This window comes from Rhinatrema bivittatum, chromosome 8 (assembly GCF_901001135.1).
Source record: "Rhinatrema bivittatum chromosome 8, aRhiBiv1.1, whole genome shotgun sequence".
Taxonomy (NCBI): Eukaryota; Metazoa; Chordata; class Amphibia; order Gymnophiona; family Rhinatrematidae; genus Rhinatrema; species Rhinatrema bivittatum.
This window is the reverse complement of record NC_042622.1, coordinates 195,828,189-195,841,274: the sequence shown is the minus strand read 5'-3', so window position 1 is coordinate 195,841,274 and position 13,086 is coordinate 195,828,189. Positions and strand designations below refer to the sequence as shown.

General features: G+C 48.2%; 1 protein-coding gene across 2 annotated transcripts in view; it reads right to left on the bottom strand.

The window, feature by feature from the left end:
- Positions 1-623: 623 nt before the first annotated feature.
- The window catches only part of MED31 (mediator complex subunit 31), a 30,418-nt gene continuing 17,955 nt past the window's right edge, over positions 624-13,086 (bottom strand). The window contains exons 3-5 of one of the 2 annotated variants that reach the window (XM_029613341.1): positions 7,786-7,882; positions 1,029-1,223; positions 624-831 (exon numbers count right to left, since the gene is read on the bottom strand). In XM_029613341.1, the coding sequence (XP_029469201.1) occupies positions 1,031-1,223; positions 7,786-7,882 (290 nt within the window). In that variant the 3' untranslated portion in view covers positions 624-831; positions 1,029-1,030. Of the gene's footprint in view, positions 1,224-7,785; positions 7,883-13,086 lie in introns of both variants that reach the window. The other variant, XM_029613340.1, reaches the window with a different exon arrangement.

The following is a 13,086-nucleotide window of genomic DNA, read 5'->3' as shown; positions in this document are numbered from 1 at the left end:
ATTTATATCTCGTGTGAGGGCATTATGGCTAGGCTCTCTTTCTCTCAGACCCTGATAGCTAGGCTGACTCTCTGGGAGCTTCAACACTACTAAAAATGGTCCACGGAGTGATTGTATGCAGGCAATACAACAATTCCGAAATGTATCGCAAAGTGTGAAAAGGTTAGCGTTTCGCATAGGCATTAGTGCACTTTGCGATAAACTGCCTATTACTATAAAACATACCCCTTTTCCTATCGCATGCGATATTTAGTGCATTTTGATAAATCAAGGCCAAAGTGTCAGAACATTAACCATACCACTAAGGACTGAGACATTTTCCAAATCCTGACCCTATTTACACAGGCTGTGGTTTCACAAACTCTGCTTACCTCTCTGAGCTCCCCACTCTACTTAAACCCTATGCTTTCGCCTCAATGGATTATGTTCCCTTACACTAATTTCTGTATTGCACAACTACCCTCCTGCTCTTGTATCTCACAATTTTATCCAATATAGAGCACCCATATCATCTTTAACCATTGCAACCCACTATAAGTGAGCAATAGCTCAGAAAGACAGGTAACAAATACAGTTAAGTTATAAAAGTTATATACAGGGAAATAAAAGATTTGCTTGTGAACACACAAAGGCAGGAAAAAAATGAAGCACTTAAAGTTGCTTTATTACATTATTTCTCAACCCCTTTTTATTTCACTGCACATTTCTGAGTTTGCTTGTTATTCATGGCACACTGAACCAGATTTCACAACGAGCAGCCACCACATGAAACACCTGCTTGCTCCTCTCTTCTACTCATTTCCCTGCAAGCCTCTTTCACGTACTGTTTACCTGGGAAACAAATCACATGTACATCGGTTACTTAGCTTTAAAAACTGAGTTTAGCACCTGTTTGTTGTGGCATGAACTGTACAAAGAGGAAAAGCCCCAGCTCAATGGCAGCTACCCTCAGCACCTTGACCCCCTGCAGTATGATGTAAAAAGACCCTTATGGACCAGTAAAATAACACCAAGCTCCTTCTGCGTACAGTCACTTCCCTGAAGTGCTGTTCTGTTGCTGCTGTTCAGCCAGTGCTTGCTGAAGGCGCATTCGTTTCCGGGAGTAGTGCTGCCAGTGAAGGATCTGTTGCTCATCGATGAATTTAGCACACTGCGCGTTCACCAGTTCCTTGCGGAAATGTTCATACTGGAGAAGCTCTAACATGTGCAAACACTGGGGATACCTGAAAACCAAAATTGTAAAAGAAAATTATTCCTTACCTGCTAATTTTCATTCCTGTAGTACCATGGATCAGTCCAGACAGTGGGTTATATCCCCTGACCACCAGATGGAGTCAGAAGAGAGTTTGAGAGAGTCAGCATATAGAGTAGTGCACCCTCTGCTGGAGCTCAGTATTACGTATAGCAAAGCCCAAAAGCAAAACACAACATTTTGGATCCAGATCCGTCCCCAAAAAGGAACAGAGAAAGATATAAGTAAACAAACTGTCAACGGGACCACCAACAGTCAACTTGTGAGGAGCTGTGAACAGTAACAATAATCAGAGAAACAGAATGAAAGTTACCTGGAAGAATCCGAGCAGGACCTAATGAAACCCCTAGTGGCGGGCGTCTGGACTGATCCATGGTACTACAGGAATGAAAATTAGCAGGTAAGGAATAATTTTCTTTTCCCTGTACGTACCTGGATCAGTCCAGAGAGTGGGATGTACCCAAGCTTCCCTAAACCGGGTGGGGTCCTGAGAGACCTGCTCGGAGAACTTGATCGCCAAAAGAACCCATGTACTGAGGCGCCAGGTGTAGTCTGTAATGTCTGGAAAAAGTGTGCAACGACTTCCACGTCGCCGCACGGCAAATTTCCTGGGAGGAAATGGAGCGAGATTCCATCCAGGACGCCGCTTGGGATCGCGTGGAATGAGCCGACACGCTGAGAGGTGGCACCCGCCCCGCCGCAATGTAAGCCGATGAGATGCGTCCTTTATCCAGCGCGCAATAGTCATCTTGGATGCCCGAGAACCTCTCCTCGGTCCTGACCAGAGGATAAACAAATGATCGGATACCCGTAAGTTATTGGTAAGCTCCAGGTAACGGAGCAGCACACGCTTGACGTCCAGGAGCCGGAGAGACCGGGGTTCCTTTGGAGCGAACGCTGGAAGCTCCACCGTTTGATTGACATGGAAGGCCGAGACCACCTTTGGTAGGAAGGATGGCACCGTACGAAGGGAAACCCCGGAGTCGGAGAAACGCAGATAAGGGTCCCGGCAGGACAAGGCTTGGAGCTCTGAGATCCGGCGAGCAGAAGAGATGGCTACAGGAAAACCGTCTTGAGGGTCAGGTCCTTGAGGGAGGACCCCCTCAGGGGTTCAAAAGGAGGGCCCGACAGCGTTCACAGCACCAAGTTGAGGCTCCAAGAAGGGAAAGGATCCCTGACCGGTGGCCGTAGGTGTTTGGCACCCTTCAGAAAACGTGCGATATCCGGATGAAGGGGTAGAGAGCAGTCCTTCTGTACCAAGACATTCAAGGCCGCCACCTGAACCCGGAGCGAATTATAGGCGAGACCCTTATCCAGACCATCCTGTAGGAAATGAAGGATCAGCGGGACAGTCGCCTCCATGGTTTGGACCCCGCGGTCAGAGCACCAGGCTTCGAAGACCTTCCAAACTCGAACATAAGCGACGGAGGTCGAAGGCTTGCGGGAACAAAGCATCATTGAGATCACTGTCTCCGGGTACCCTCTGTGGCGGAGATGGCGCCGTTCAAAAGCCAGGCCGCAAGACAGTAGAGTTCTGCCTGCTCGAAAAATACCGGCCCCTGACGCAGAAGATGAGGAAGATGGGACAGGCGAAGTGGGCCGTCCACCGTCATCTGAAGTAGATCTGCGAACCATGGCCGACGGGGCCATTCCGGGGCGACGAGAATTACAGTCCCTCAATGATGTTCCAACCTGCGGAGAACCTTGCCGACCAGAGGCCAAGGAGGAAACACATAGAGCAGTTGATCCAGACACGGAAGGGTGAGGGCATCCACCCCCTCCGCGCCGCGCTCTCTTCTGCGGCTGAAGAAGCGTGGAGCCTTGGCGTTGAGAAAGGTCGCCATTAGATCGAGGTGTGGAGTCCCCCAACGACGGACGATGAGATGCATTGCCTCGGAGAGAGCCCACTCGCCGGGGTCTAGCTGTTGACGACTCAGGAAGTCCGCCTGAACGTTGTCCACCCCGGCGATGTGAGAGGCCGCTATTCGGACGAGATTGTTCTCCGCCCACTCCATCAGGGGAGTTGACTCGAGGGAGACATGCTTGCTTCTTGTCCCCCCTTGACGATTGATGTAGGCCACGGTGGTGGCGTTGTCCGAGAGGATCCTCACCTCTCTGTGTCGCACCAGGGGAAGAAAACGCTAGAGAGCGAAACGCACGGCTCTCGTTTCCAGGCGATTGATCGACCACTTTGCCTCCTCTGGCGTCCAAGTCCCCTGCGTGGCACTTCTTTCGCAGATGGCGCCCCATCCCGCGAGGCTGGCATCGGTGGTCACCATCACCCAATTGGGAACCTCGAGCGAGACTCCCCGAGCCAGATGCAAGGGGACAAGCCACCAATCCAGGCTTTTCCTGGCTAATGGTGGAAGCGGCAGGATCACCTGATACTACTGGGAGACTGGTTTCCAACAGGATAGCAGGGACGCCTGCAGTGGACGCAGGTGTGTAAACGCCCAGGGTACCATGTCGATGGTGGAGGGCATTACTCCCAGGAGCTGCAGATAATTCCAGGCGGTTGGTTCTTCCAAAGCCGAAAACCAAGACACGTGCTCCCTCAGGGCTTGTGCCTTGTCCTGGCGCAGGAACACCATACCCCGCTGGGTATCGAAGCTCGCTCCTAAGAAATCCAGGTGTTGCGAGGGCACAAGGGAACTCTTTGGAAGGTTCACCACCCAGCCCAGAGAGCGTAGGAATTGTACTACTCTGGCCACTGAGGTCTGACCATGTGAGAAGGACTTCGCTCGAATCAGCCAGTCGTCTAGGTACGGATGTACTAGGATACCCTCCTTGCTGAGGGCCGCCGCCACCACTACCATGATCTTTGTGAAGGTCCGAGGTGCGGTCGCCAAACCGAAGGGAAGCGCCTTGAACTGAAAGTGTTGACCGAAAATCTTGAAGCGAAGATACCGCCGGTGAGCCGGCAGGATAGGAATGTGCACGTATGCTTCCGAGAGATCCAGTGAAGCGAGGAATTCTCCCTTGTGCACTGCGGCAATCACTGATCGAAGAGTCTCCATGCGGAACCGGCTGACCCTGAGGGCCTTGTTTACCTCCTTCAAGTCCAGGATGGGCCGAAAGGAATCGTCCTTTTTGGGAACGATGAAGTAAATGGAATAGTGGCCCAAGCCCACCTCGTCGAAGGGGACGGGAATGATGGCCCCTATTTCCTGCAGTCGGTCTAGTGTTTGTTGAACCGCTATCCTCTTGAGATCCGAACCGCAGGGGGAGAAGATGAACCGGTCCCTCAGGGGGCGGACAAACTCCAAGGCGTAACCGTCTCTTATGGTGTCCAGCACCCATTGGTCCGTGGAGATAACTGCCCACTCCTCGTAGAAGTCCATGAGGTAGCCTCCGATCCGGGGAGGTGAGAAGTGGGCTCCTTTGGCATCATTGGGAGGACTTTGTGGGCGGATTTCCCTGCCCTGGACCCTCTCTCGCGGGCCTCCGCCCACGAAAGGAACGAGACCAAGGCTGGGATCTTGTCGGCTGTGTCCGGGAACCGGACTGCCGGTAAGACCTATAACGTCGCTGTGCCCTGGCCCTGGTTCTACCGGAAGAAAATGACCTGAAGGAACGCTGTCTATCCTCCGGCAGCCGATGCACCGAATTTTCCCCCAGTGACTTGATGATCTGATCCAGGTCCTCTCCAAATAAAAACTTCCCCCGAAAGGGGAGGGAGCCAAGGCTCGACTTGGAGGAAGCATCCGCCGCCCAGTTGCGAAGCCACAAGAGCCGTCGGGCTGCTACAACCGAAACCATGGACCGAGCCATTACGCGAAAGAGGTCATACAAGGCGTCTGCCCCGTATGCTATGGCAGATTCCAGACGGTCCGCCTGGGCGGACTCTTCGGGGGGCAACTCCTGAGAGGTGAGAAGCTGCTGTACCCAGAGTAAGCTGGCCCTTTGCGCAAGCGAACTGCACATCACGGCCCGCATACCTAGGGCGGAGACTTTGAAGACCCTCTTGAGGAAGGTTTCTAGTTTACGGTCCTGCGTATCCCGCAGGGCCGTTCCACCCGTGACCGGGATGGTCGTCCTCTTGGTCACTGCCGACACCGCTGAATCCACCTTGGGCACCTTGATAAGATCCAAAAAATCCTCAGGGAGCGGGTATAGCTTTTCCATGGCGCGTGTGACTTTCAAGGACGCCTCGGGAGTGTCCCACTCCCTGGTGCGAAGCTGTAGGAAGGACTCATGGATAGGGAAAGCCCTTGCCCTAGGACGGAGGGCAGCAAGTACTGGATCCCCTTTGCGAGAAGAGGTGGCGACGGCAGGAGCCACAGGGATCGGCGGATCTGGAGGTGGGTCGAGGTCCAGCTCCTGAATAATATGGTGGATGAGTTCATCCAGCTCTTCTTTTTGTAAAATCCGTAGGGCTCGAGGGTCGTCCCCCTCCGTATGTCCATCCGGATGCGCCTCCGGGGGTTCCGGGGAGTCGTCTCTCACCGGCGAAGCCGCCCCCGTGGTACGCCGGGGTGGCACGGGAGAGGGACCCAGGGCAGGGATCCAGGCGTAACGGGTGAGGCGGTGAGACCAACCGCAAGTTTAGGAACCTTGGGGGGAGGGGCCCCCAGGGGATTCGGCGCCTGCGCTCCCATACCCTGCAAATAAGCCATGTGCATTGCCAGAATAAAATCAGGTGAGAAAAACGGGGAGCTGATTGGAATCCCTTGGGGGGGACCGTCCTGGGAGCCCCGGTCGGGCAAACCCCCGCCGGGGGCAAAGCCTGTTGAGAGCCAGTGCAACCAATCCTGTCTGCATCTGGGAGCGAGTCCGTCTCACGCTGTCCCCCTAAAATGGCCGCCGTTCCCGCCAAAGGTGGCGTCGTGGCCGGCCCACGCCGCCCGGGCTGAGGAGGAGGCAGGTCCGAAATCGCACCGGAGGACTGCAGGGTGCCTTCCCCGTCGGGGAAGCACCGCTCACAAAGCCCCTCCTTCAGAAATTGATTCCCTGGTTCGCCGTAGGCCTCACACCTCGAGGACCGCGGCATGTCAGCACCGGGGAAAAAAAAAAGCCTGGGGGGGGGGGGGGGGCCAAAAACGAGCTAGTGCCGCGGGGGGGGCCTGGAATGGCCCTAACAACCCGCCGAAGGGGTCCAGGAACTGCGGGGGAAAACCCCCGTTTCAGTTGAGCACACACCTGCGGACCACGGGACCCACAAACGACGCGTGGAGCGGCCGGAACCACCGGCATCCACGGGGCACCACCAAAAAGAAGCAAACCTGTGGGGAAAGAAACTCAAAAAACTTCCACTTACCCCAACGGAAGAGGAAAGGAGTACAGAATAGAGAAGGCAGAGCTACAGACACACGCCTCCTCAAAAATTGAAAAGTTTTTTTTTTGTTTTTTTTTTAATTTTAAGGATCCAAAATGAAGAGAAACATAAGACAGGGAAATACTGTGGAGAAAAGAAAGAAATAACCAAAAATGAAGAAACCCTGTCAATCTGGGGGAGCTAGTGGATCCCCCCACTCACATCTGCTGGAGTCAGAAGAATACTGAGCTCCAGCAGAGGGATGCTGACGCTCTCAAACTCTGTTCTGACTCCATCTGCTGATCAGGGGATATAACCCACTGTCTGGACTGATCCAGGTACGTACAGGGAATCAGTATATTTGATATGCTTATTCTGCTACATAAAAAATTCTAAATATCTTCTAAGGTGCTAAGATTTTTTTTTTCCAGATTACCTAGACTTTTGGATACCCCCTCCTCTACATTTTAACATGGATAGTTCTCAGTCTTCCCTGTAGCCTACATGGGAATATTCCGGTGTGCTTAAAGCCCCATAGACTACAGTAGCAAAACTAAAAGACCGGCTACTTTCTTTTAATTATATAGATTAAAAAAAAAAACATTCTTGCAATATTGTTCAATGTAGTACTTAAGAGTTTCTTTTTAAAGTTTCCCTTTACTAATAACATAATAAAAGTCACTGCAAAGCAGACTCAAGAGGTCTGCACGACTGCTCTAACTTCCAGCTTACACCTGCTATGTTATTATTGAGGAAAAAGAGTATAAAGCTCAGGATATATTTTTTTCTGTAGCTATCATCAGCCATTTTGATACTATTAGACAAGCAGTATCCTATTACAGGATGTGCTCATGTACAGAGAAAAAAAAGAAACAGCTCAATCTGTATAAACCATTTTCATTGAAACTATGTAAAAAAGTAAATTTTATTCAAACTGAGCCGATAAGTTACAGAAACTTAGTCGATGATGGCAGAAAAAGATCCATCCAGTCTGCCCAGCTGCAAGGGTATATCCCAGCTACCAGCCGTAGAAGCTTGACTGTTTTTAGGATATTACTTCTTACCCTAATCAGTTTTTGTTCTCTACCATCCTGGGTAGACGAGCATGCAAGATTCCATACTTAATCCAACATCCAGCACACCCCTATCCCAATCTTGGCACCCAGCTTTGTAAAATAATCTATGCAATGAGCCATATACAAAGTGTCAATAGTGGATAATGACATTTATTACCAAAATGTCTGCCCCCTCATTACCATTCCACCGGCCCCCTACTTACTTTAAGTACTTAGCATATTCAGGTTCCTTCCAGTAAAGCAGATACTTAAGATAATTCACAAATGCTCGATCTTTGAAGTAACCTCTTTGTGCAAGAACTGAAAAAAAAATTTGCATTTAATCTGAACAATTCTACATAGTACTTAAATATGTGTACATCATGAATAATTACAATTAAGTCTCATGCTCATATAAGCCTCGACTCACTTGTATTTTCACTCTCTATGAACATATCTGTTCTTACAGACATCTCAAAAGTTATTAAAGTAAGTCTCCAGTAACCAGAACCTTTGTCCTTAACACCAGTAGCGTTGATAGGAGTCAAAATATTTTTTTTTCTAAAGATTAAAATAAATATTTAAAAAAAATTGTTAAACTCCCATAATCAGGGCTAGAAAACTCCCAGATGACAAGTCCTCCGGGCAACTAGAATATGGCAGCTGCCACAGGATGGAGGAGCCAGGGCTGACAGGCAGGTCAGGAGGAGAAGGAGTGGTGGCCAGAAGAAAAAATAAAACATAACTAAAAGTAAAAAGAGTTAATTATATAAAATACAAGAAGTTCCACCTAGAACCAATTCAGCTTAGGGTCTAGGACATGCACATTTGCAGTCCGTGTATATGCATAGTTTAAAAAAAAAAAAAAAAAAAAAAAAAAGCACTCATTAGAATCATGTCATCCTGAATTTTTTTTTTTCAATTTAAGTTTTTATTGGAAAACAAGTAAACATACATTCTCAAAACTTGAGATAGGTCTGACAACCTGAAAATCTGATGTGGATAAGACACCAAGCACAAAAGTTAAGAGAACATAAACACAAGTACAGCAATCTCATAAGCCACCCTTTCTTTCATAAAATACATTACAAATTTATAAAGCATTTTCCCCAGCTTCTAAGGATTTTAGTCAACACCTAATTCTTCTAAATATTTTTCCATCCCTGTCCATAATCTCTGCTGCTGGCTGTGCAGAACAGAACCAACTCCAGTGTTCAGGAGTTTTCTATAGGATTTCCAAAACAAAATGATTCCCATAATACCCAGAGATGAACCCTGTTCCATGCATCACTTCTCCAGGCAAATATATACACAACTGCCTCTCGGTTTTTGCAGTGAGACACAGCTTATGGAATCTTTTTCAGAAAGACAACACTGTAGCAAAAGGAGCTATGTTACAATGTTGGGGGGTTTGATTGATGATGTAGGGCATCCTTTCAGAAGCTCATAGGGAACTTTAATTAAAATGGTTTTCCAGGAACAGCAGTGACAGTGCTGCAATGCAAAGGACCAGGTTTCAGTTCCTGGGCCAGGACTCTGCTCCCCAGGCTTAGGGATGCTGCAGAGGCAAAATTCACATTGTCAGGGAGGGGATGTGGAGAAGGAAGGCCTAGCCAGACTCGGGGTACATGCTTATAGGTTCTGGAGGAGTCACAGTCCAAACCCCTGGCCAAAGACCATCACTGCAATGATTAGGCTAAGTGAAAGAGAGGGAATCAACCTAATAAATGAAGCTTGACCGACGTGCCGCAAATGCGCAGTAGAGAGCAGCTCTACTGCGCATGTGCGGGCAAGCACGTCGGTCTCAGCGAGCGTCAGCTGAATATATCAATATGGCGGCGTTGAGCGGCAGCGACGAGGATCAGCGGCAGCGTCGAGCAGCCAGTAGTGAGGGAGGAGAGAGTGAGAGGGAGGGAGGGACGAGAGAGTGAGAGGGAGGGAGGAGTGGGTGAGTGTGTGGGAGAGGTGGGAAAGAGTGAGGGGAGACGGAGAATGAGGGGGAGGTGAGAGACAGAGGGATGTGAGTAAGTGGAAGGGTAAGAAGTTGTGGAGCAGAGAAAAAGGGAGTGGAGGAGGGCTGAGGGAGAGGGAATGGGATTGAGAGAGGGTGGGGAGTGACTGAGGGAAGGGGAGGGAGGTGGGAGTGACTGAGGGAAGGGGAGGGAGGTGAGAGTGAGGGGAAGGAGGCAGTGGGAGACAGAGGGTGAGTTAGACTGAGTGGAGGGAAGGGGGTGAGTGAACGAGGGGAAGGGGGAGTGAGGGAGAAAAAGTGTAGAAGGGTGCTGTGTTCGAAAATGGACTGAAAAAAAAATTTAATGTAGCCCATTAGCTTAATGGCTTGTATAATATAAGGGAAACAATTCCCAAGTTGTTATGAATTAAGACTTAAGATTGGCCCTGGATTTGTCAATAGACGCTCATTATACCTCTGCCTACATATCGGGGCAGCAGACTGGCTAAGATTTGCTTCCTTCCAGCAGAGAAAAGTCTTCTGCTACTCTGTAACAGAGCCTTATAGAAGGCTGGGGGGTAAAAGCACTAGAAGTGCCTTGGGTTGGCAAAATCCTAAATCTGTCCTTGCTTAAGATTTGCCATACTGGGTAAGACCAAACATCCACCAAGCCCAGCATCCCCCCTCCAATAGCAGCCAACTCACACCACAAGCACCTGGCAACATATGGAGACAAAACCGCAGAAAAGGTAATCATCTGAAATCAGAACCTCAAAAGGTCTGAAAGCTTAGCGCTTTAAATGTTCACATCAAAAGGCATCAGATCTCTAACTTTGATGATGCCATAACCCATTTCAATTCTAATTCAGCTGAAATTGTAAAAAAAAAAAAAAAGAGCAGAAGGAAACTACACTCCCACATATTCTCTCCCCTCAAAAAGTATTGTTACACACTCAGGCCAATCAAATAAGTCTGCACAGAAAACTGGTGCTCAACTGTTGAGCACCCGCTTTCCTAACACGTGCCCGGCCACCTCTCCTGGGCGAGCGATCTAATATTTAAGAACAAAAGAACATAAGAAATTGCCATGCTGGCTCAGACCAAGGGTCCATCAAGCCCAGCATCCTGTTTCCAACAGAGGCCAAACCAGGCCACACTTGCCTCACAAATCTGCTTCATTATTTGGAAGGAGTTAATAAACATGTGGATAAAGGTGAACCGGTAGATATAGTTTACTTGGATTTTCAGAAGGCGTTTGACAAAGTTCCTCATGAGAGGCTTCTAGGAAAAGTAAAAAGTCATGGGATAGGTGGCGATATCCTTTCGTGGATTGCAAACTGGCTAAAAGACAGGAAACAGAGTAGGACTAAATGGACAGTTTTCTCAGTGGAAGGGAGTGGGCAGTGGAGTGCCTCAGGGATCTGTATTGGGCCCCTTACTTTTCAATATATTTATAAATGATCTGGAAAGAAATACGACGAGTGAGAATCAAATTTGCAGATGACACAAAATTGTTCAGAGTAGTTAAATCACAAGCAGATTGTGATAAATTGCAGGAAGACCTTGTGAGATTGGAAAATTGGGCATCCAAATGGCAGATGAAATTTAATGTGGATAAGTGCAAGGTGATGCATATAGGGAAAAATAACCCATGCTATAATTACACAATGTTGGGTTCCATATTAGGTGCTACAACCCAAGAAAGAGATCGAGGTGTCATAGTGTGATAACACATTGAAATAGTCGGTACAGTGTGCTGCGGCAGTCAAAAAAGCAAACAGAATGTTGGGAATTATTAGAAAGGGAATGATAAATAAAACGGAAAATGTCATAATGCCTCTGTATCGCTCCATGGTGAGACCGCACCTTGAATACTGTGTACAATTCTGGTCGCCGCATCTCAAAAAAGATATAATTGCGATGGAGAAGGTACAGAGAAGGGCGACCAAAATGATAAGGGGAATGGAACAACTCCCCTATGAGGAAAGACTAAAGAGGTTAGGACTTTTCAGCTTGGAGAAGAGACGACTGAGGGGGGATATGATAGAGGTGTTTAAAATTAAGAGAGGTCTAGAACGGGTAGATGTGAATCGGTTATTTACTCTTTCGGATAGTAGAAAGACTAGGGGGCACTCCATGAAGTTAGCATGGGGCACATTTAAAACTAATCGGAGAAAGTTCTTTTTTACTCAACGCACAATTAAACTCTGGAATTTGTTGCCAGAGGATGTGGTTAGTGCAGTTAGTATAGCTGTGTTTAAAAAAGGATTGGATAAGTTCTTGGACGAGAAGTCCATTACCTGCTATTAAGTTCACTTAGAGAAAAGCCACTGCCATTAGCAATGGTAACATGGAATAGACTTAGTTTTTGGGTACTTGCCAGGTTCTTATGGCCTGGATTGGCCACTGTTGGACACAGGATGCTGGGCTTGATGGACCCTTGGTCTGACCCAGTATGGCATTTTCTTATGTTCTTATAAGAACCTGGCAATTACCCAAACACTAAGAAGATCCCATGCTACTGATGCCAGTAATAGCAGAGGCCATTCCCTAAATCAATTTGATTAATAGCAGTTAATGGACTTCTCCAAGAACTTACCAAACCTTTTTTTAAACCCAGCTACACTAACTGCACTAACCACATCCTCTGGCAACAAATTCCAGAGCTTAATTGTACACTGAGTGAAAAAGAATTTTCTCCGATTAGTCTTAAATGTGCCACTTGGTAATTTCATGGAGTGCCCCCTAGTCCTTCTATTTTCCGAAAGTGTAAATAAATGATAAAGGGGAATTGTTCCAGCCCCTTTATCATTTTGGTTGCCCTTCTCTGTACCTTCTCCATCACAACTACATCTTTTTTGAGATGCGGCGACCAGAATTGTACACAGTATTCAAGGTGCGCTCTCACCATGGAGCGATAGAGGCATTATGACATTTTCCGTTTTATTTACCATTCCCTTCCTAATAATTCCTAACATTGTTTGTTTTTTTGATTGCTGCAGCACACTGAGCTGACAATTTCAATGTATTATCCACTATGATGCCTGATCTTTTTCCTGGGTGGTAGCACCTAATAAGGAACCTAACATCGTGTAACTAGAGCATGGGTTATTTTTCCCTATGTGCAACACCTTGCACTTGTCCACATTAAATTTCATCTGCCATTTGGATGCCCAATCTTCCAGTCTCGCAAGGTCCTCCTGCAATGTATCACAATCCACTTATGATTTAACTACTCTGAATAATTTTGTATCATCCACAAATTTGATAACCTCACTCATCGTATTCATTTCCAGATCATTTATATATATACAAGCCGTAAAGCCCGTTAAAACGGGCTACATCCCTCTGTCTCTCACCTCCCCCTCATTCTCTCTCCCTCACTCTTCACCACCCCCCTCCCCCACCCACTCCTCTCCACCCTCCCTCTCCTCTCACTCAGCCCCCCCTCTCCCTCACTCCCTCCCACTCAGTCCCCCCTCTCCCTCCCTCCCACTCACTCAGTCCCCCTCCTCCCCCCTCCCTCCCACTCACTCAGTCCCCCTCTCCCTCCCTCCCTCCCACTCACTCAGTC